The 24,262-nt window shown below is 37.3% G+C and overlaps 1 protein-coding gene across 2 annotated transcripts in view; it reads right to left on the reverse strand.

Moving 5' to 3' along the window:
* The window catches only part of MOSPD2 (motile sperm domain containing 2), a 53,131-nt gene that overhangs the window by 20,517 nt on the left and 8,352 nt on the right, over window positions 1–24,262 (reverse strand). For both annotated transcript variants that reach the window (XM_077888187.1, XM_077888185.1), the window contains exons 3-7: window positions 13,569–13,724; window positions 11,815–11,901; window positions 9,914–10,068; window positions 6,844–6,904; window positions 4,339–4,377 (exon numbers count right to left, since the gene is read on the reverse strand). In XM_077888187.1, the coding sequence (XP_077744313.1) occupies window positions 4,339–4,377; window positions 6,844–6,904; window positions 9,914–10,068; window positions 11,815–11,901; window positions 13,569–13,724 (498 nt within the window). The remainder of the gene's footprint in view (window positions 1–4,338; window positions 4,378–6,843; window positions 6,905–9,913; window positions 10,069–11,814; window positions 11,902–13,568; window positions 13,725–24,262) is intronic.

The raw sequence follows: 24,262 nt of genomic DNA on the forward strand, positions 1-24,262 counted from the left end.
ATCAGCAGGGCTTCAAGCCTAGAGTTTTAAAGGTCAGTGTGTGCTTGGCTCTGGGAGAGCTCAGAGGACATTGAAGCTATTCTTGGAGAGAAGGCAGGACAAATAGCCCACAGACATACAGTATGGGAACAGCGATCTGAAGAGCGCCTGGGGCACACAGTGCGGAGGTCATTTGCTCATCTTGGAGCATGTCCCAGACAGGCAGCATTCATGGAGAGACTCCTTGGGGAACAAAGAAACTGGCAGGTGCCATTTCACCCCCCCCACCCCTCAGCATAAGCACAGGGCCATCTGCAGGAACAAGCACAGCACTGACACTTGCTACCTAACTTGCTTATGTTAAGCTCTTCTATACCCCTGTGCTCTAATAGAAACAACCTTCCCAGTCATGCCTGCCTCAGTCCCCAGGTCTACAGGCCTTCTCCCCCAGAAGATTGGACCAAACCCTTGCCAACATTGCATTTCCTGACTCAGGAGTTTTGTGAGGCCTTGGATCCTGGGGCAACACTGATAAGTCTCACTTCACACAGACTAGAGCACATCTAGTTAAAATGTGCCACATGAAGGCTAGGCACCAGATACTGCCCTGAATAGGCAAAGACAGCCTCTGCAGATGACTGGCCTGAAGGATGAAGTGGTCAGGACACAACAGCAGAGCATGTGGAGCACACATTGGAGACACTCCCAGAAGTGCCAGGCCCTGGGGAAGAGGGGACGCTATGCAGCAGGCCACTACAGGACCTCTTCTTCACAAAGCCATTACCCTGAAGAACAGGAGATGGAGCTGCCTTTACTAACACACAGAAACAGGCACAGAGACTTAGACAAAGTAAGAAGACAGAGGAATTTGCCCCAAATTAAAGAACAGGACAAAGCCACAGCAAGAGATCTAAGTGAAACAGATATAAGTAACATGCCTGATGGAGAATTTATTTATTTTTATTTTTAAAAATTTTATCTATTTTAGAGATAGAGCAAGCAGGGGTAAGGGCAGAGGAAGAGGGAGAAATAGAGTCTCAAGTATACTCGAGGCTGAACGTGGAGCCAAATATGGAGCTTGATCCCATGATCCCAAGGCCACAACCCAAGCAGATCCCAAGAGTTGGATGCTCAACTGAGTCACCCAGGCACCCCCTGATGGAGAATTTAAAGCAATAATCATAAGGATATTCACTGGACTCGAGAGAAGAGTGGAAAGCATTAGTGAGACCATTAACAGAGATAAGGAATAAAAGCAGAGATAAAGAGCTCAATAAACAAAATGAGAAACACACTTGATGGAATGAGCAGCAGGATGGAAGAAACAGAGGAACGAATTAATGACCTAGAAGACAGAGTAATGGAAAATAATCAAGATGAACAAAAGAGAGAGAAAAGAATTATGCAAAATGAGAATAAACTTAGAGAACTCTGTGAGGGGATGGAACAACATTTATCATGCAAAACAATGTCAAAAGAAAGCCAGAGTAGCAATACTTATATTGGACAAACTAGACTTTAAAACAAAGACTAACAAGAGACAAAGAAGGACGCTAAATAATCATAAAGGGGATAACCCAAAAAGAAACAACAATTATAAATATCCACCCAGCATGGGAGCCACCAAATACATAAAACAGTTAATAAGAAACATAAAGGAACTAATCAATAATAATACAATAGAAGACACATTGATGGACAGATCATCTAAACAGAAAATGAACAAGGAAACAATGGTTTTGAGTGACACACTAGATCAGATGGATTTATTTATTTTTAAAGATTTTATTTATTTATTCATAGAGACAGACAGAGAGAGAGAGAGAGGCAGAGACACAGACAGAGGGAGAAGCAGGCACCATGCGGGGAGCCTGACATGGGACTCGATCCCAGGTCTCCAGGATCATGCCCCGGGCTGAAAGCAGCACCAAAGTGCTGCGCCACCGGGGCTGCCCTAATCAGATGGATTTAACAGATACTTTCAGAACATCCCATCCTAAAACAGCAGAACACACAGTTTTTTCAAGTGCACATGGAACATTCTCCAGAACAGATCACCTATCGGGCCATAAAACAAGCCTCAACAAATTCAAAAAGGTCAGTCATATTATGTATTTTTTCTGCCCACAATGCTATGAAACTAGAGGTCAACCACAAGAAAAAATCTGGAAAGACCACAAATACATGGAGATTAAATAACATGTTACTATACAATGAATGGGTCAACCAGGAAATCAAAGAAATAAAGTACATGGAAATAAATGAAAACACAATGATTCAAAACCTTCAGGATGCAGCAAAAGCAGGTCTAACAAGGGAACTTTATAGCAATAAAAGCCCACCTCACGAAGCAAGAAAAATCACAAATAAACAACCTGACCTTATACCTAAAGAATCTGGAAAAAGAACAACAAACCAAACCTAAAACCAACAGAAGGAAGGAAATAGTAAAAATCAGAGTAGAAACAAATGATATAGGAACTAAAAAAACAACAGAACAGATCAATGAAACCAGAAGCAGGTTTTTTGAAAAACAAAAAACAAAAAACAAAAAACAAGAAGATTGATAAATCTCTAGCTAGACTTATCAAAAAGAGAAAGGATCCAAATAAATAACATCACAAATTAAAGAGGAGAATTAACAACAAACACCACAGAAGTACAAACAAGTATAAGAGAATATCATGAAAAACTATATGCCAACAGATTGGACAACCTAGAAGAAACTTTTGTGGAAACATATAAATGACCAAACCTGAACAGGAAGAACTAGAAAATTTGAACAAATTATCAGGAAAGAAATGCTGGGAAACTAATGTGTTCCCTGTTTGGTACCCTGAATTCCACCCTATGTTTTTCTTCCCTTGGTTGATTTAAATCATTTTTTTTCCTGTAATAATCCTTTTCCTGTAATTAACCAGAACTCTAATAGCTTTCAGTGAGGTCTATGAGTAATTCTCGTGGATCTGAGGGTGCTTTTGGAAACCCCTTGTACTTACAGGTAGTGTCAAGAAGTGAGGGTAGTCTTGTGTGGACTACTGTAGTCTCCCTATATCTATAGGTGTTACAATTCTTTGCACCTTTTATTCATAGTTTCTTGAGTGCTTTTATCATGAGAATGTACTAGGTGTTGTCAAATGCTTTTTCTGTGTCTGAGGTGATCATGTGCATTTTTCCCTCTAGTCTATTAATGTGTTGAATAACACTGATTTTCATATGTTGAACCAACTTTGCATTCCTGAGATAAATCCTACTTGGTCATGGTGCTAGGTTTGGTTAGTACTTAATTGTGGGTTGGTCCATCTATATTCATCAGGGATACTGGTCTCTAGCTTTCCTTTCCTGTAATGCTATTAGAATATACTTGCCTCATAAGATGAGTTGGGAAGTGTTCCCCCTTCTAATTTTGGAAGAGTATGCAAAGGTTTAGTGTTGATTCTTCTTTATATTTTTGTTATAATTTACCAGTGAAGTCATTTAGGCCTGGACTTTTCTTTGTGGGAAGTTTTTTGATTACTAATTTAATGTCTTTCATCATACTTCTATTCAGATTCTTCTTGAATTGTTTCTGTATTTTGTCTTTCTAGGAATTTGTCCATTTCATCTATATTCATCTAATTTCTTGGCATACAAGTGTTCACAGTAATCTCTTATAATTCTTTTAATTTCTATAAGGTCAGCAGTGATATCTATTTCATTCTTGATTTTAATCACTGGAGTCTTTCTTTTTTTCTTCATCAGTTTAGCTAAAGTTTTGTCAATTTTATTTAACTTTTCAAAGAACCAAGGTTTAGTTTCATTGGTTTTCTCTACTGCTTTCTGTATAACAATTGACTCTCGCAAACATAAATGAAAATGGACATTCTGAAAATAACATTAAATTTATAATCATGTTAAAGTTGATAGAGTGTTTTTCAATGCTTTTTAGAATAAGTTTTTACCAAAAACGTATCATGACTGTCTTATATAAGGGTAATGTGCCTACAGAGATTTCGAGTAAATTTCAGATTCATCCCCCTTCTTCCTCAAAGCCCAGGAGAAAATCTAGCCAAGGCCTGTGTTCTGTGACATGCCCCATCTGTGGGTGACAACCTGAGGCATCTGGCTCTAGTTTTACCTGAATGGCTGAACATCTTGATGCTGTTTTTAGAGAAGACTAATGCATGTCCCCAGAGCCTTGGGGCAGAATGTTAACCTGGTTTGCTTAGGAACAGCCTTTGAGTGTTCTAGCTCCAGCCTCTTGAGAGTACACAGCAAGCACTAGATAAATATATTTTTAAACAACCATAGAAATATGGCTAAATTGGGAAAAAGGGAATCAAACATTTTGTTTTAGCAAAGTATAAGTAATATACTCACCATTCATTATCCAAGGCATGTCAAAGATCACCATTTTTGCTGAAAGACCAAAAAAAATTCATTCAATGTGATTTAGTACCACTATAGTAATATCACTTCCACCTACCTGGTCTAGAAAAAGCTGGCGATCTAAACCAAACTAAAAACTGAGCTGGTCAAGTCCGTTCTAATTCAGTGAAGTGTGAGTGGTGCTCGAAACAAATTAACTTCCCACACTGATGAGGGGCCCACCCAGGGTAGCTTTTGGGAAATGACCAATGCATTATCACTGTACTTTGGCAAATAGTCTGTTCTTTTCTTGCTTGTGTTGTTTGCAGAAAGGTACAAAAGAAAATAGTTAAATGGTTAAGTGGAGTCTTTGGATGTGGCATGTCATATTAGTGCTGAAGTTCAGTGAACTTTAAAATGATTTCAATGTCTATATGTTGATTAACTGAATTTAAATTTAAAAACTAAAAAATGACTTTGATGTCTAATTTATTGGTTTTAATAATTTCCTAGAGATTATATTGTCAAACCACTCACACATCCCCCTCCCCCAGTTTTAATACATCATTATGTTTTAAGGAACAAAATTTATCCTTTTCTTTATAAGTCCCAGGAAGCCAATAATTTCCAAGTATACAGAAGTATTATTTGCATGTTTAGATGAAGACTTAAATAGCCCTAGTAACAATTATGAAAAAGAACTAAAAAGGGAAACCTCTACAAAGTGAAGTTTTGGGTTTTTTTATAATTTTATTTTTTATTTATTCATGAGAGACACACAGAGAGAGGCAGAAACATAATAGGCAGAGGGAGAAGCAGGCTCCTTGAGGGGAGCCTGATTCAGGACTCAATCCTGGGACTCCAGGATCATGCCCTGAGCTGAAGGCAGACATTCAACCACTTAGCCACCCAGGCATCTCTACAAAGGGAAGTTTTGACATCCAATTCATTGTTCTATTCCAAATGAATCAAAATGTAATTTCATTCTTCTCTAGGCAGAGAACCACCTAGAATGATTATAAGTAACATAAGACGAGTAAAGTACATGTAAGAAAGAAAGAATCTTGAAAGAGGTATCCTGATGCTTAATATGTCAGCCTTCATCTATGGTAGCCTAACAAGATTTGAACTTTAAGTTTTTATGAAAGAATGGTTGGATTTCATGACAGATTGTGAAGCATAATCAATTTAAGATTCTACAAAACTTAATGTCTGCAAAACTATATTATGTAGGTAGAATATATATACATTACCTAGAGGTAATTAATTGGAATGAATAGTGTCCCAGTTCATCTTTATACAGACCCATGAATTTATCAAAAGTTCTCTCAAAAGAATCTTAAATATGTTTTATAAGATAATAATGATATTTACTATTTAGAAATGGCTCTTCACAAACTCTTAGATCTTTCAATAAACAAGTGGATATTTTATTTTCATTTTGTACATGAGAGGAACAAGCTAATAATATGAGGTAGAGATTCCCTATTGATCACTGATTGGTACTATAAAACTTAATGAATCAGGGTACATACATGGCGGATCCAGGAAGAATTCAGAAGGAATAGCAGATCCGCCAGATTTCCCAACCAGACATTCTCTTTACCTAAAAATGTTCATGAATACTCCCTCTGAAGACATGAGAGCATAGGGGTAGCAGTGGCACTGATCCTTGATATCCATCATACTTGTTTTCTGTTCCTTATTTCACATTAATAATAGTGTGAAAGCATGCCAAAGTAAGATGATTTAGGGATTTTAAGCTTTAATGTCAGCTAAATCAGGAGTCTCAAAAGACCTTAATTGTAGTATTTGCCAGGCGTGTGTGTAGGCAGACTGTGAGCTTCCATTTTCTGATATCCCCCTTGTGTCTCTTCTCTTTTTTTTTTTTCACTTTTCGTTCACTGGAGTTAAAATATATGACTGTTTATGAGGGATAGAAATCTTGATTTCTCCAAAGGGAAACCATCAGATAAATCCACTAAATCACAATTAAAAATAAACTCTAAATGCCAGATTCAAATGCAGTATATGCTAGTCGAATGTTTTCTTAATGACAATTTTTAAATAGTAATTAGTAACACAGAAAGTGTTTTTTGTGTATGAGTACTGCTTATCACACAGTATACTTTATCAATATTGTTTATCTGTTTCTTACATGTAATAGGTTACATATAGTAAATATTCTTTTAAATGAGTTTTTTTATTGAAAGATGAATAAAAATGGGATAATCTTGGAAATAAAGGTATATTTTTATTTCCCTATACATGTATGTGTGCTATAGGATGTCATCTATACAGTTTAGAACTTAAATTCTTAAAACTACAAAGGACAATGATTATGAAAATTTCCTTTATTATCTACTAGGATATGCACTTAAACTTCTATGCACACACTTAAGGTCCTCATCAGAAAATAACACTTCAAGCATTAAAGTCTATAATAATATAAAACAACCTCAGCTATTGTCTATAGTTTCTATATATTGTATTTTTATAAAGGAGTAAGTTACTTACAGAGGTATTTAGGATAATAAACCTTAAAGCAGTTGATGATAAAGCGTACAAAGTCCATGTCCTAAAACAAAGATTATACATTAAAATCTTTAAGACTATCTACATCAGAGAATTTTAAATTGCACATTCCTAAAGGTAATAAACTATTAAAAACAAGTTAAAAAATTAAGAAATTCTTTAACAAATAAGTTCATATATAAATACATATCTATATTCTAAGGTGTTAAGTTATTAAGCTACTTATAATAATCAGTCCTAAAATCAAGTAAAAGAAATCAGGTGAACAAAAAAGAAATCAGGTGCTTAAACAACACTCATGTTACCTCAAACTAGTGAGATATTTGAGGCCACTAAAGTAACATGGCATTATAAAGTGGATCTAAAAGCAATCCCTATAGAGAAATTCTAAAAATCTGTTTAACAATTAAGTTTAATGTAAATCAATACATTTTACAACCTCACTACTTGGAGTGATAATACATATATCAATTCTGTTATATTTGCTTTTAAAACCTAGTTTCTGCACCTTGTAATAGTTTCAATAAAATGTTTTATCAATATTTTACACAATAGCTAATCTGAACATATTAGTGTGCTAGATCTACTTTGCTTCTAGCTTCTTTCCTCTTATTTAGAAACCTAGAATTTTTTAGTTTATATTCGAGTGTTTTCATTGACTCCAAGTCCTGGGAAACTTTATGAACATAACTCTCCTTTGGTTCTACTGCACTGAACACAGCAATGTGAAATTCAGTTATGAGGGTCACTATTCACATGGATCACTTCATTCCATGTTATTCCATGGCCACAAACTGACTTAACTAATCCTGATCAGCCTTCTTAAAAGGACTGTAGGATGAAAGATAATCAGGCAAACTTAAATTCATCAATTACTGAAAGGTGAGTTGTCCCAGAGACGAGTCTATAGAGTCACTCCCAGCATGTGAGTTGTAGCATCTTTAATTTTAGTAAACTGGAAGTAAGCATCCTTAAGTGTCTTACGTATTTTTTATGGAATAAATCCTAGTATATAATAGTACCTTTATAACTAATCATTATATCCACTGTGCACCGAGTTTAATAATTTGTATTTAAGAGTCAAGTATCTCAAAATAACTAGTTCTATAATCTGTGGCCTCCGGAGACTTTGCCTAAAAAGTCTCCATCCAATATTCTTGTTTTCATCTTTTAATTGAATAGCCTTGCTTTTAAATCCCAAGTTACTGCTAATTCAAGTGGATTTGATAGGATACCACTGGTGTAAGTATATTAGTGGGTACTATATTAAAGCTCCATGAAACCTATTGCTCTACATTCTGTGAGGAAATCTTCAAGGACTATTTATTATCTTATAAAATGTCCTCCCTTTGGGGACCCATGAAATACTTTTCTCTAGTTCAAGTATCAGGAACAAATAGATTTCTTCTAAGACACTGGTTTTAAAGTATGGCCACTGAGTAATTTTAAATGATTCCATGTCTTTCAGGCAGGCAGATGAAAGATTAGAGCCCAATTAGTGGCCCAACTCTAACAAATAATTTTTAACTTTTTTTGCCTTGCAATTCTGCATACATGTTTATAACCAACTTAAATCCTCTGTGAATCATAAGGGAGTCATATATAAAAATAACTCAATTAGGATTTGGTATTTTAAAACAATAATGATTTAAACAGTTAGCAATGCAAATAAACCTTATTTATAAATTAAAGAGATAGCATATAAGTAGTTGGCAAAAAAAAAAAATCAGACAGTTCAAGACAATTCCTTGCCCATACGTTTGGCAATAAAAAGCATTTGTTTATGATTCTGGGTTAATAATTAGAAACAATCATACACAAAGGATGACAGAATCATGATTAATTTTTATGGGATACCTATTTATCTATTTTGATTTAGACTTTGGGTATAAAACAATTTACTCTGTAATCTAAAACTCAAAAAAATGGCAACTAGATTGAAAAAATTGAGGGCAATGGAATCCTAAAATATAAAAAGAGATAAGGATGAAAATAAAAATGTGTGATCCCACCACCCAAAAAACACTTATTCTCTCTAGGCTGTTGTTTTTTTTTTTTTATTATTCTCTTTAGGCTGTTGTGGGTTTTTTTTTTTTTTTAATGTCTAAGAGTTCCTTTTTTGGTGGCTGGTATCACTAGGACATTTTTTTTTTTAAAAAGATATTTTCTAATATTACCAGCACTTATTTAAAAACACCATTTTATATAGCTACACATACTCAATTTACACACCATATTTTACCATTTGGCCATGCTGGCATTTACATTTTTTTCCTAAGTTTTCACTTTTTTAAACGACACTCTGAAAAAAAAAAAAAAAAGCACTTGGTACACACTGCTTTTTTCTGTACTCGGGAGTATTTATTTAAAGTAGATTTCTAGAAGTTAGTTACTAGGCAAAGAGTACGAACACAAACACCGTAAGCTTCTTAACATGCTTTGCCAAGTGGATTTTCAAAAAGGTTTCACTACTGCTTCAGGCAGGTGTGTGAATGCCACTTCACTGCTACCAGAAGTAGCTAAGGTTCAAATGCAAGAGACAACAGCTATAATAAACGTGCCAAAGGATCCCCATTGCTGCTGAACGGTTTGTAGTTACTAAGGTCACAAGGGCCCAAATTAAAGACTGGTGGGTTTTACTTATTTCTTAAGTTTGACAGAATCACCTGAAGAAAGCTGGTTTCCAAAGCTAACCAGATCAAGCAAACACCTCCCCCCCATGTCTCGCTATTTACTGAGTGCACTATTATGTGCCAGGTACAGGGTTAAGTGCTTCAGGTTATTAGTTTTGACAGTAGATGTCTCACCTTGACATCTTACATATCACATGAGGAACATTTCTAGGAAACACACAGTTTCAATGCCAAATACTGAAGCAAGTGTATTTCTTTGCCAATCCTATTTCATGTCTAACTTCACTCACAACGGAGGAGGAAAAGAATCAATCCCAAACAGAACTAGGTTAGCTCAAAGTTCCCACAATATTTGGTTGGGAGGAGTGGCGGCGAGGACATGACAATAAATGATACTTGTGAATTAAAGAAATGCTTACGATGCTATTTATTCCAGTCTCTGACAGGTCGAACATCACTGTTACGGGTTTCCCATTTTCTCGTTTAGCATAACGTTCCAACCAGAATGCGATAAGCTTCTTTTTGTCCAACATGGTTTTATGGTCTTTTACATGATACTTCACCCTGATCCAGACTTTTAACAGAACATTGAATAAGAAGGAGAAAAATATCTGTCATTATAATATTATTTTACACATACATCATTCCTTTCCCTTAATATTGTTCTTCATTTACAATTTATTTCCTTTCTCAGATTAAAAACGGCTCTTCCTTCTTTTAAATGAGAAACAGTGAAATAAGTAAGTAAGTAAGTAAGTAAATAAATAAATAAATAAATAAGAAACAGTGTGCACGGGAGAACCTTAGAGAGGTGCAGACTCCTGTATATCATGCCCTCACGATGCCCACCTTGGGGAAACAGACAGACTTCTCCAGGAAGTAAGAGGGAAAAGAAGATGCAGGTGAACAAACAGTATGGTAATCATCTAAAAGTGCTCTTCGCGGAACTCAACAAGAGGGCAGGCCAGTGGTTCTGTCAAGCATGAGAACAAACACTCTCCACGCAGCAGCAGCCTCGCTGGAGGCACGAGGACGGCATGCGCCAGGAGCAGGAGTGCGTGTGGGGCGTGGGCACAGGGTGCCGCAAACCACTGGGAGCAGGGCAGCTGGGGCAACATGGGGCCAGTGCTGTGAGGAGAAGCTCAAGGGCTGGGCTGGACGGCCTCCAGATCAAATGCTAAGGTGTGATTTTCCTATTGAAGACATCCCTTGGAGGCAGCAGCACCGAGTGAAGCATGGAAGGGACAGAGGAGGAACCCGAACTGGCTGTGCCCTGGGAAAGCAGCTAGGCTCTGAACTGAGGAAGAGTTGATGGAAATGGAGAAGGGGCTCCACTGAAGCCACGGAGGGTAAGGGCCCATGGTGTGGGCTGGGTGGTACAGAAGGAGGGCAGGCCAGGGGATGCAGCCCAGAGGCACTTTTGTGTTGAAGGTGGCCGGCCATCAACCCGGTGGCACCAATCAAGTAGGTAGCTGGGCATATATGTGCCTGTAGCCTGGACAGGGTGGGGTTATCACTGTTGGTGGGGAGGCAAGGTCCTTGAGATCACCCAAGGTGACTGTATCAGCTGGAAAGAAAAAACAGCAAAGAAAGGCATAAAGCCAGGGAAGCGCTCGTAAGGACGGGGATAGGGGGGCGGGGGGCGGAATGAGAGAAACAAGAAATGAATACTGGGAAAGAGAGCTGGCAACAGGAGGGAAATTCAGGGAGAATACTGTTGAGACAGGAGTGGACGACGCACTGCAGGGGGGTGGTGGCGGGCAAGCAAGCGCTCGGACGCAGCTCTGACACTCCTCCTGCCCAGTTCCCAGCCTTGCTACAAATGGAGCTGGATTCTGGACAAGGGAAGGGAGGAGTAATAAGGGAGTCACTGGGACAGAGAGATGGTGGTGGTTACTGTTCCTTCTGCTATCACAGATTTCACAAGAAGCTGAGGGGAGAAGACCGGGGGTGGGGGGGATCAGGGACAGTGGGACCTTGGACTTGAAAAGTCCACTTAACACCCCTCAGCGACTGTTGAAAACATTTTCCATGAAAATACTGGGTTGAATTTTAAGATCAGTAAATTAGAAGAGAACGACTCTAAATTACATTTTGGCTGTGTTACAGGATGTGGCATTTGCCTTTACTGCCTACTTTATCAAAATGCAAACAGTACATACAACTAAGGGTCTGACACCCCGTCAAGATGGCCTTAATGATCCCCAGTTGTAGGAAACTTAATGTGTGCCACATATGGAGAAGGTTCTGCCTATTATTCAGTTGAGATAAATGCATCTCAAAATCTTGAAAAGCCAGTACATCAGTTAAACATACTTACACAACTTGTTGCCTTCTTTGTCATAACCGTGGAGATAAATACCACCAATTTCCAATAACCATCTGGGAATGGAGGATTCAGTCAGGTCTAAAAAAGGATAAATCTGATGAGTAATTGTAACATAGGGGCCTTTGAAAAAGAAAACTTATGACGTAAAGGTTAATGTTATATAGTAGGTCTGATGTAAAAAAAAAAGATAAGCTCCTTTAAGTATCTGGAAGGAGCCTCTGGCAATAAAAAGTGGTGTTTCTTACTAACGAAACAAACTACATAAAGACATGGATGAGAAAAATGGGGGAAAAAATCCATTTCCCTTGACTCATCAGCCATTATTATATGGACACATTTCCATGTTTTGGTTGTATTTCTCATAATAGCTTTCAACAAATACCATCACTATTGGACAATTTCAAGACAACATGCTAGTAAATATCCACATTACAGTCTCAGGATTGACTTAAAACTCACTTAGGGTTTCTCTAGTAAAATATTTTCCTACCAAGGGTTGATATCCAGTAGTCTAACACATTTTATAATCTTGGAGCAAATGGAAAATATTTTTTTAAAAAGTCAAATTTTTAGCAGGAGTAACAAAACAAGGTCTGTCCAGTCGAGTGAGAACATAGCAAGGCAGCAAATACCAAGCCTTTTGTATCATTCACCAGTTGTTCCCTGAGGACTTTCAAAGATTCTTCACTTTTCCACACCACCCTTTTACCATATCTCTGCTGTGTGCCACTAGAAACTAGCAATTCCACAGAAGAAAAAAAAACTATTGCTGAGTTTAAGAGTTCATTCTGTACCTAAATGAGTTACATTTCTTTGCTTGATTAATAAATGCTTCACTGTTTGTTGAAATGACCTATGGTTTTTATACTTCCAATCATATTATTTCTTAAATACTCCTCTTTCTCAGGGATCCTTTCTACAAGTATAAAGACTGGGGAGAGTATCTGCTCTGAATTTATTTGTGGACTTTTTTCGTAAGTCTCCAGACTCACTCACTCCAGAGTTTGTAACCCTCAAGGTCAAGAAATCCTTCTTTGTACCTCATCAAAACCAGTAGTTATGCCAGATTCTTCCTGTTAAATTTTTAGGAGAGAGATAATGAATAACCTTTCCTGTGAAGAGTTCTTCATATACTTGAAGACTATTAAAAAAAAAAAAACCTTCTAAGATTTAAAATTCCCCTTTGGTGGGGGGGCGGGGGAGGCGGGGAATGTCAATCTAGAATTGGGTCTTGAAATCAAGAAGTTAAGAAAACGCTGCCATAGGCATCCTTGGGGATAAGCCTACTTTTTTTAGTGGACCCCCCCAATCTTTTAGCACTGCTACAGGGAGTACCTATTAGCACAAGGGACCCTGGGAATAGAGAAAGACATTAAGGAAACATCTGAAAAACAAAACAAAACAGGAAAAGAATATCTCTGTGTCTAGGCCTAGTAGTAATGATGCTATCTTGGTATGGTTCAATGGTATTGAACTAAACCAGTACAGATTAAGAGATTCTGCTCTGAGTGAAAGAATCTGAATCTAATTCTGCTCTCTGGTGATCCAATTTCCCTATGAATGATACTACTCTTAAGACATTCATAAGATGCTCCTTTCAAAGCGTTAGTGAGTTTTTATAAACCATTATATTTTGGTGTTTATGATGATTGCCAAGAATATTTGCAAATACACTATTTGGTAAATGTAAAACTAACATTTATACGTGAGGCAGTATACTGTCAAGGTTAAATTGAATGCATTACCGTTAACAGACATTTCTTTCCTCCACTGAAAACTCTCATCAAGCATCTTCAGAGTTTCATCGACAACATTATGTCTCCAAAGTAAGTAGCTTTCAACCCAGTTATCATCTTGTTGTAGCCTTTCAACATCACGTGGATCATATTTATCTGGCTTATCTAGGGGAAAAGCAGTATTAAATAGCCACGTCAGATAAATTCTGCAGTGAGTAATAACATTGATGCCAGGAGAAAAAAAACATAGACAAGAGTAAGCTAAGCTACAGAACAAAGCTACTTGAAGGATGCAGTTCAGATGAAAATACAATGTAAAGGATTGATGGAATTTCTAATTCAGAGGAGAAGAAAGTTATCCAAAGATAGCAAGTTTACTTTGAATAAGCCATAGTAAAATTAAAAAATAAGACCACAGTAAAATATTTTACATGACCCTCTCTAAAACTATAAACCAACATCTAGGAAGATCATGTTGCCTGAATTTGAAACCCTTACCCTGGTCAATGAAAAAGGAAATTTTACATGTGAAGGAAGAAGTTGTACTCAAGAAGACATTTGTTCGGCAATATTATTTTTATCTTTTTAAAAGATTTATTGGTTTATTTTAGAGGGGAGAGGGGCAGAGGGCGTCTAAAGCAGACTCCACACTGAGCACAGAGCCTAAGGTGGGGCTCGATCTCATGACCCTGAGATCACGACCTGAGCCAAAACCAGGAATCAGATGCTCAACTGACTGCGCCACATAGGTGCCCTGGCAATGTCATTTTAAAAAATGAAATACAAAATGGAAAACTGACCATGTGTGCAGCAGTCAACAGTTCCTGTAATATATTGGAATAATTGTTTCTAATAATTTATTATCTGCTTACACACAGGCTATGGTACTTGATACTCCTTCCACATCTTGCTCCATTTTTCTGTAACTGAACCTGGTCTCCTCACAACCACCTCTGCACATCCAGATTCTACTATTCTGCAAGGCTTTCAAATGCTTCCTCTTCCACAAAAATTTCCCTGAGCCCAAAAGGAATTCTGTCCCTCTGTGAACAGCCCCAGGACTTAAACTAAGCCTTTCTTGAGGCACTTAGCATGTTTTCCCTTTAATCAAAGTGCCATAACTTCCCATATAGAGACTGTATGTAATAGCACAGTCTGTACATTTTAGGATGCCTCCAAAGCCGGTTATACTAGTGCCAGTGAAAAGGCTTTCAAGATAACTGAATCTTTTCCTTCTCTATTTTTATTTTCTCTCCCAGGGGCCCAAGTGGGAACTTCAGAAAATTCCCTGGCTCCTTTATCTCCATTTTTTTTTTGCATCCAGTTAGATGCCAAGTTTTATAGATTCTTTCTCCTATTTGCTCTTATTTCAAGACATCAGAGATAATAGCCAAAAGAGCAAGAAAATATAAAGTGCATTCAAAGGCTCTTTGTTGAGTCCCAATTTCCTTATCTTTGCTTTTTATTTTTGTAAAAGATGTATTTATTTGAGAGCGAGCGTGCACGAGTACATGAGCAGGGTGAGGGGTGGAGGGTAGACAGACAGGGAGAAGCAGACTCCCCACTGACCAGGGAGCCCAACATGGGGCTCGATCCCAGGACCCTTGAGATCATGTGAGCCAATTCAGCCACCAGGCGTCCCTCAATTTCCTTATCTTTAAACTGCTTTAGATAATCACAGGGCTGTGTGAAGATCAGATGAAAATGTATATATGAAAGTACTTGAAAGTTTAAAGCACTAAGATTAGACCATGAATCATGCATTTGTACAGTGTTACCTTGGGTTTCTGGGCTCTATTTTTCTAATCTATATGATGACTGATTCTATAGTAGGTAAACCCTGGAAAATGTTCCTTAGAAATTCATTGGTATTCAAAGTACAAATTTTCTGTAATTTATAAATATGAGTTGGATATAAAAGAGTTGACACTGTTTCACATTAAGAGGCCTCCTGAGAGTACCTGTCCCCTGAAGAAGCACCCTCCAGTCTGGCCACACTGCACAGCCTTCTCTGCTCCACTAATACAGCGTTTTCCTCGAAATTACAGGCTGATTTCTTCATTTTCAAGAAAATTTCTGCTAAATACCCAAGTCTGAATAACCACAGGTTACTCACCATGAAAAATGTGACTAATTCAGCTGGCAACTCAAACATGTAGAAGTGTTTAATGTGTCCTGCAGAACAATTTTGTTACACAGAACATTAAAAGGACATGTACAGAAGGGTGAAGGTTTAATATCATTTACTGCTTTATCAGGAGCTTTCTAAAATAAAATTGGTTTCTTCTTCTTTTTTTAAACTGAGAGTGCCCACAATGAAGACCACTGGCCTTGATTTGGGCTGACAAGCCAGTTTTGCCCATCATTCCTTCTATGTAATCAGCTCAAATGTCAACATGATAAAAAAAAAGACAAATGGCTTCTTAGCATTATTATGAAAATAGTTTTGACCTCACAGGCTCCTGCAGAGTCCTGGGCATCCCCCAGGGTCCAGATTAAACTCAGAACCACTTACCTAGAACAACACATGGAAAATGGTAAAAACCCAATAAAATATTAGCCATAGTAAGAAGAATAAACCATGATTGTTATTACTATCATTAGTAATACTACTGCTGGTATTACTACTAGGGATACCTTAAAAGAAACAGTGTGTGTTACTACTAAATGCAAAGTAGATATAGCTTTGTGCAGGTCTTTGAAATTAGAAATCTCCATTTATACTAAAATGACTAATTACTGTTATTGTCAGAACGTGTACTTATATATGAAATGCCTGTTAAACATTTACCTCTAGATGGACAGACAGGGAAAGAGAGAGCAGGGAAAAGACAGAGAAGGGAGAGGACTGGGCAAGAGGTCCTGTATGGAGGGAGGGAGGCAGGATGAAAGGGCAGAAGAGGACACAGAGGAGGGCTGAGGGGAGCAGGACAATGACTACAAGGGGTGGGGTAGGGGAGGGAGAGAGAGAGAGAGAAGGAGACGGGGAGAAAAAGAGAGTCAACTGAACATTCAAGATAAGGAAAGCATGGTCAAGTGCAATAAGGGTGCTTATGACAACACAATTTGCTGCTTTCAAGCACAGCCCCCAGACAACCAAATCCTCAAGTGTGAGGTGGTTTTCAGAAAACCAGTCCTTTGGTAAATCCAGATGTTACCGGAATAAACTAAAGAGGAACCCTCAAAAGGTAACTAAAGCCATTAAACACACATTTGTGCCCATACGCCTCTGTCCCCACACCTACTCATGACATCATTTTGGCTTTACCTCTCCATAATTAAAGCATGCAAACAAGGAAGAGATTAGTTGTATACACAGACATGTATGTATGTCTATATTCTCATAACACCTTAACCTTACTACTTTCATCTTGCTGCGAACCAGGAAAACTTTGAGAACCAACATTAATCTCCAGTGATAAGCTTTTAAGCCCCAAATCTGCAGTTCTTCCAAATAGCAAAAACGCTCATTTTGGCTACTTCTTTGTAAGAAACCTTAATGAACTACCAACACACCACCTGTGGTTCACTGTCTCTAGCTACAATTTATTTCTTCTTATACGAATTTTGCTCTGTAGATTGGTCCTATAGTTATACAGTGCATCGCCACCAAACACATACTACAGTTCAGAATTTGGCAGAGAAAGGACTGAAGATAAATGGCAATGGAGATTCAGCTCTCAGATGGTACTAAATGCTTCAGGGTAAAGATGACTTCTTTCTCTCAGCTGTTCATCTCTTTCTCCTCTGTGTGTACAAACACACACACTCATTCACACCCCTTCACACTGTCTCTTAAATACTTTTTATACATTTTTTAAGTTTTGCAGGATAAATACAGGTTTTACTTATAAAACGGTGAATTTCATTATTAACTTTTCTTTTTCTCTCTTGTACTTGTCAGCTGGTGAAATTACCAACAGGTCAGAAGTGTATTTGAAAGTTAACGAATATGAAAACACATCTAGCCAGATTCAGGATATGGGGGCAGGGTGATGGAATGAGAAGACCCATACTACTAAGTATGGGGACTCAGCAAGTCACTCTAGGCCTGATTCTCTTCTCTGTAAAATGGAGATGAGGTCTGCCTACCCACAATCTTATGAAGATCAAGAACACTTTGCAAATTTTAAATACTATATAAATGAATTTTCATTAACATAAGGTAGAATGCTATCCATGAATCTAAGATTAAATTCCAATTGACCTATTAATCAGTTGAGAAAATCTTGTAAGTATACTGTAGTTATTATAAATGTGCTCAAAATTTAGATAAAGGTTGGAAAAAATACAAAAGTACTCTGATAATGAAAACCAGAGAACAGTTATTAACTAGATATCATAATGATGTTCAAAAGCAGCAAATATGCAACTGGCAAACATGATAGTAATTTAAAACCTCCTTGACCCTCTTACTTCTCCAGGACTTTGAGCATTAGTCCACTTAAAGTCAAGGCAGGGCCCTGGAAGAGCATCTGCATTGTCTGGACCATTTCTATTGGCCGGAGTGTGTTAATGTCAACAATGGAAGTGATGAGGCTGAAATATCAAAATATTTCTTTAAGGGCATCCTCTGTTAGTAGGCCACAACCTACCCTAAATCTCCAATTGCTGTAAAGTCATCTAGTGAGAGACTGAGAGGCAGGTGACCTTTTAAGATGGCATTAAGCCACCTGCCTACCGCAGTGATTCTTAAACTGCAGCACCTGTCAGAATCACCAGGAGGGCTTGTTTAAAAAGGGACTGGAGGGTATTATGCTGAGTGAAATAAGTCAACTGGAGAAGGACAAACATTATATGGTCTCATTCATTTGGGGAATATAAAAAATAGTGAAAGGGAATAAAGGGGAAAGGAGAAAAAATAAGTGGGAGATATCAGAAAGGGAGACAGAACATGAAAGGCTCCTAACTGTGGGAAGCGAACTAGCGGTGGTGGAAGGGGAGGTGGGCGGGGGGTGGGGGTGACTGGGTGGCGGGCACTGAGGTGGGCACTTGATGGGATGAGCACTGGGTGTTGTTCTGTATGTTGACAAATTGAACACCAATAAAAAATAAATTTATTTAAAAAAATAAAATAAAATAAAAAGGGATTAATGGACCCCACTCCCAGAGTGTTTTTTTAAAGATTTTATTTATTTTTTCATGAGAGACACAGAGATAGAGAGGCAGAGACATAGGCAGAGGGAGAAGCAGGCTCCCTGCAGGGAACCCAATGTAGGACTTGATCCCAGGACCTGGGATCACGCCCTGAGTCGAAGACAGAAGCTCAACCACTGAGCCACCCAGGCTTCCCCGAGTGCTTAACGCATGGACAGGAACCAAGAATCTGCATTTGTAAGAAGTTCCTACAGGATGCTGACTGCTGCTGGTCCAGGGATCACACTGAGAACCACTGGTTTATTACAGGTATTGGAAAACTTTCTGTAAAGGGCCAGATGATAAATATCTAAATATCTTAGACTTTGAAGGCCACAGATTGCTAATTCATCTTTCTTTCTTTCTTTCTTTCTTTCTTTCTTTCTTTCTTTCTTTCTTTCTTTCTTTCTTTTTAGTAACCCTTTAAAAATACAAAAAACATTCTTAGAGAGAGGGCTGTACAAAAACAAAACTTTGCTGACCTATGGTTTGTTGTAGAGAGATATTGTTGTGCTTTCTTAGATGATATATCTCTCCATTTATTTATTCAAGTCTTCTTTCAATCTTTTTCAGTAACACAATTTTCTTGTTAAAAGAAAAAATGTTGCAAATTTCTTCTATTAGATTATGAGGCACTTTTAGAGATTTTTGTGTTGCTATATGAGCAAATAATAACGAGAGTTGCAAACCCTATGCCTCTTTTCCTTGCCATATTGATAACTAGGTTATTTCATATAGTGTTGAATTTTAGAAATTATAGCAGAGATCATGGTCTTTCCCTTGACTTTATGGGAGTTATTTTGAAGTTTCACAATTAAACCTAACATTTGTAGGTTTTTAGAAGATATACTTAGAGCAAAAAAAGTTTTTGTTTGTGCAAAGTTTTGTTTGCTTTACACAAAGTTGGATTATAGCCAGTGTGGTTTCTGTCTTTGTTGAAATAAACATTTTTCCTCATTTGATTTTGTTAATGCGTATATATTTCTGTTTGCTCAAGTAAGCATAGAAAAAAGAAAGAGAAAACATATATAGTTAGCTAAAGAGAAGAGAGAAGGGACAGAAAAGGCACATGAAAGGCTTCTCAATGTTTACAATTTTTAAAAGATTTATTTATTTGAGAGAGAGAGAGAGAGAGAACACACAAGCAGGGGGAGCAGTAGGGAGAGGGAGAAGCAGGCATCCCGCTGAGCAGGGAGCCTGATGTGGGGCTCAATCCCAGGACCCTGGGATCATGATCTGAGCCAAAGGCAGATGCTTAACCAACTGAGCCACCCAGGCGCCCTTCAATGTTTACCTTTTTATGTGGTTTTGATTGTTGAAACTGTACCTATTCAGAAATGTCATTGAGAAGCATGTTGTTAATGTGGTAAGTTCCTCTGCTGCATTTTCTGATTATTATCTTTGCATTCCTGGGACTAGTCAACTGTTTGGGCCCTATTTGCACACACGTCTCTGCAAGGAGGAGAGTGGTAGGGACCTATGGCTGCTGGACTCAGTCTCTTTAATTGATCTATTTAGGGCTTTAATTCTCATTTAAACAATGTGAGATGATCTTTCTCTTCTCCACAAAGTTTTCTATTTAACCTAAGTTTTATAACTTACCGTGATAAAGCTGGTGATTGCTTTCTCTTATCACTTAAAAAATTTATACCACATCTTTAATTTTATGTCTGCTTTTTGCTTCTCCTATGTCTTTGCATTTTCCCTTTGCTCTTAATCAGTTATTCTAGGCTTGTCTGCTTCACTTGTCCTTTCAAAACACCAGCTTATGTTTATTGTATCGACTATCTTCTTTCCTGCACCATGAATATCTGCTGCTACTTGTTTCCTTCTACTTTCTCTGTATTTACTTATGTTCATTTTGTAGAATTGAATCTGTAGCTGATTTTTATTTAGGCCTGTTTTCTAATGAATGAACATAAGATCATAGATATTCTGTTGCTCAGCTTTAACTATTTAGTAATTTCCATTGTGATATCCTCTCTAACCCATGGGTTATTTATTTAGCAGAGGTAAGAATTACACACATGACAGGGAAGGGAAGTTGTTAACTGGTGGGTTAGAGGTGTGTTATTTCAGTTTCCTGACATTTGATTTGTTTTTAAGTATCTGCTTATTTTGACTTTTTTTCTTTTTCTTTTTTGGTGGCAAAACCTGGGAGTGACTTCTAATATAGTTGCTTAACGATGTGAAAACATGGCCTGTATGATGTAGCTGCTTTGGAATTTTTGAGACTTCCTTTATGACTTAATGTGTGGTGAATGTTTGCAAAAGCTCCAAGAGCAAATATATTTTCCAAAGTATGTATATGTGTGTGTGTGTGTGTGTGTGTGTGTATATATATATTCTTCATTTGTTGGGCAGGAGAGAATATACATTCATATATACACATACATATATATCTTTGATCATCTTTGTTCATTGTGTTAAAATCTAAAATCTTGGGGCACCTGGCTGGCTCCAACGCTAGAGCATGAGACTCCTGATCTCAGGGTCATTCGTGAGTTTGAGCCCCATGTTGGGGGGTAGAGTTTACTTAACAAAACAAAATTTTAAGAATCTCTTGCCTGCTTGCTCTGCGTATTTCTGAAAGAGATTTGTTAAAATCATTCAACATGTTTGTGGATTTCTTGAATTTCTTTAATAATTCTAGGACCTTTGCTTTATATATGTGAAGGCTATACTGTGAGATATTTACGTTGTTAGTTCTAAATGTTATACCCTTTCTGGGTTCCATTTAATAACAGTATAATCTATTTTTAAATGTACTAATGTTTTCCACCCTAAATATGTTGTCTAACAAAAGTGCAACCAACACAGTATCACTTTTGGTTAGTACACCCTGTTTTGTACACTTTTTTACATCTCCTGATTTTCAACCTTTCTACGTTAATTTATTTTAGGTTAGTGTCTTGTAAGTACAAATGCAATTAAGATTTTTAAAATTCTGCTCTGTTATTAAGTATACATCTGTTTATATTTATGGTAACTTGATAAAGTTGGGATTCTTTCAGCTGTCTTACTCTGTGTTTTCTAGTTGCTGTGCTGCTTTTTTCCTCCTTTCCTGCATCCTATTGGAGAGATGTTTTCTTCATTCGCCTTTTCATTCCTCCACTGGCTTGGAAATTATTCTATTTCTGTATTTCAGTGGTTACCCTTATTTGAAATATTCACATTTTACTGACAAAACCTAGAATTAGTATCTCTACCCTCCTTCTAAATAATACAAGTCCTTTCAATCTCTTTACCTGCTAATACTGTCACAATTCTTTTTACTATTAACTTAGATTTTTTTTCTTTACAAATTTGCTTTCCCATTTCTTTGCTTTTTATTGTTTCTTGATCTTTCTGCCTTCTTCTGGGTTTTGTATACTTATTCATGATGTAGTCTAGTACTTCATTATTAGGGACAGTCATCTTTGCATACCTGGAAAAAACACTGCCTTCAATTTTGACTAAATATTCTAGAAGAGGAGCTATTTCCCTTGGCACTTGCAGGAGATTATTTCCCTGTTGCCTGGCATTAACTGTTGCTGAGGAGAAATCAAGTATCAGTCTGATTTCTGTTCCTTTATAGATAATCTGTCCCTTCTTTTTGATTGTTTGATTTTTTTTTTCCTTTGTGGTGTTCTCACATTTTCATTACAATATGCCTAGGGACTAATTGCTTTTTCCTTCATGATGCTCAGATCTTGTTAAGCTTCTTTTTTTTCTTATTCTTTTTATTTTTTTTTTATTTTTTTATTTTTTTATTTATTTATGATAGTCACAGAGAGAGAAAGAGAGGCAGAGACACAGGCAGAGGGAGAAGCAGGCTCCATGCACCGGGAGCCCGATGTGGGATTCGATCCCGGGTCTCCGGAATCGTGCCCTGGGCCAAAGGCAGGCGCCAAACCGCTGCGCCACCCAGGGATCCCAAGCTTCTTTTTTTTCAATTTAAATTCAAGCTAGTTAACATATAGTGTAGTACTAGTTTCAGGAGTAGAATTTAGGATTCTTCATTTACTTATAACACCCAATGCTCATCCCAACAAGTGCTCTCCTAATGCTCAACACCCATTTAGCCCATCGTCCCCAACCACCTCCCCTTGAGCAAACCTCACTTTGTTCCCTAGAGTTAAGAGTCTCTTATGGTTTGCCTCCCTCTCTGTTTTATCTCATTTTATTTTTATTTGTCTATTTCGCTTAGCATAATACACTCTAGTTCCATCCAAGTTGCTGCAAATGCAAAAAAGATTTCCTTCTTTTTTCATGGTTGAGTAATATTCCAGTGCGCACACACATATATAGATATACATACACACCACTTTTCTTTATCCATTCATCAGCCAATGAATATTTGGGCTCTTTCCATAATTTGGCTATTGTTGATAGTGCTGCTATAAACATTGTGGTATGTGTAGCCCTCTGAATCAGCACTTTCTATCCTTTGGATAAGTACCTAGTAGTGCAATTGCTGGTTTGAAGGGTAGTTCTATTTTTAACTTTTTTTTTGAGAGAGAGTGAGAGGGAGAAAGAGAGAGAATCCTAAGCAGGCTCCACACCCAGCATGGAGCCTGACATGGGCCTTGATCTCAGAACCCTGAGATCATGACCCAAGTCAAAATTAAGAGTTGGATGCCTGTACAAAAACTTAAACAATTGTTTATGAATGTCCTATATCAGTAAATATATAGTAGTATAATGGTAAAGGTAAAAATGTAAATCATGGCCCAACTACTAAATATAAAGTAACTAATATAAAACAAATTCTATAGATATATGCCAAGTCTCTACAGTCAACACAAATTCAGCTAAAAATAGTTTAGATTGGAATGTAGCCATTTTTTGTCCTTTCATTCCTTGATAAATGGCTACCGGGGAAATATTTTAAGTTCTGTGAGCTCTACTCTACCTCCTAGAGGTCAAATTAAACCAAAACTCTAGTTAGAGATTAAATTTTCAGTAAGGAAAAATCATTCATGCACTCTACCATCCAGAGGACACAGATTTTGTAAACCACTCTTCTCATGCAAGTTTTTCAAATAACAATTGACTAAATACAAACTGATATCCTAGAAGTGACAGTATACTAGTAACAGACTCTTTAAAGTTGCATATCTGACTTAACATTCATGATAAACATATGGGAAGAATAGGTATCAACAACTTAAAGAGATAAGTCAAAAAATATTTGCCAGGCACTGATAACAGTCATTACTGAGAATAAAGATTCAAAAATAAGCAGGTCTACCAATTCTTTACCCCATAACCAATTTACCACTCAAGACTTCATGTAAAGTTATAATCTTATATGAATGGATAAAGAAGATGTGGTGTGTATATGCAAACACGCGCACACACACACACACACACACACACACTGGAATACCACTCAGCCATCAAAAAAAAAATGAAACCTTGCCATTTTCAATGGTGTGGATGGAACTAGAGGGTATTATGCTAAGGGAAATAAGTAAATCAGAGAAAGACCATTATCATATGATTTCACTCATGTGGAATTTAAGAAACAAAACAGAGGATCATAGGAGAAGGGAGAGAAAAATAAAACAAGACGAAATCAGAGA

Source organism: Canis aureus, chromosome X (genome assembly GCF_053574225.1).
Source record: "Canis aureus isolate CA01 chromosome X, VMU_Caureus_v.1.0, whole genome shotgun sequence".
NCBI classification, from domain to species: domain Eukaryota; kingdom Metazoa; phylum Chordata; class Mammalia; order Carnivora; family Canidae; genus Canis; species Canis aureus.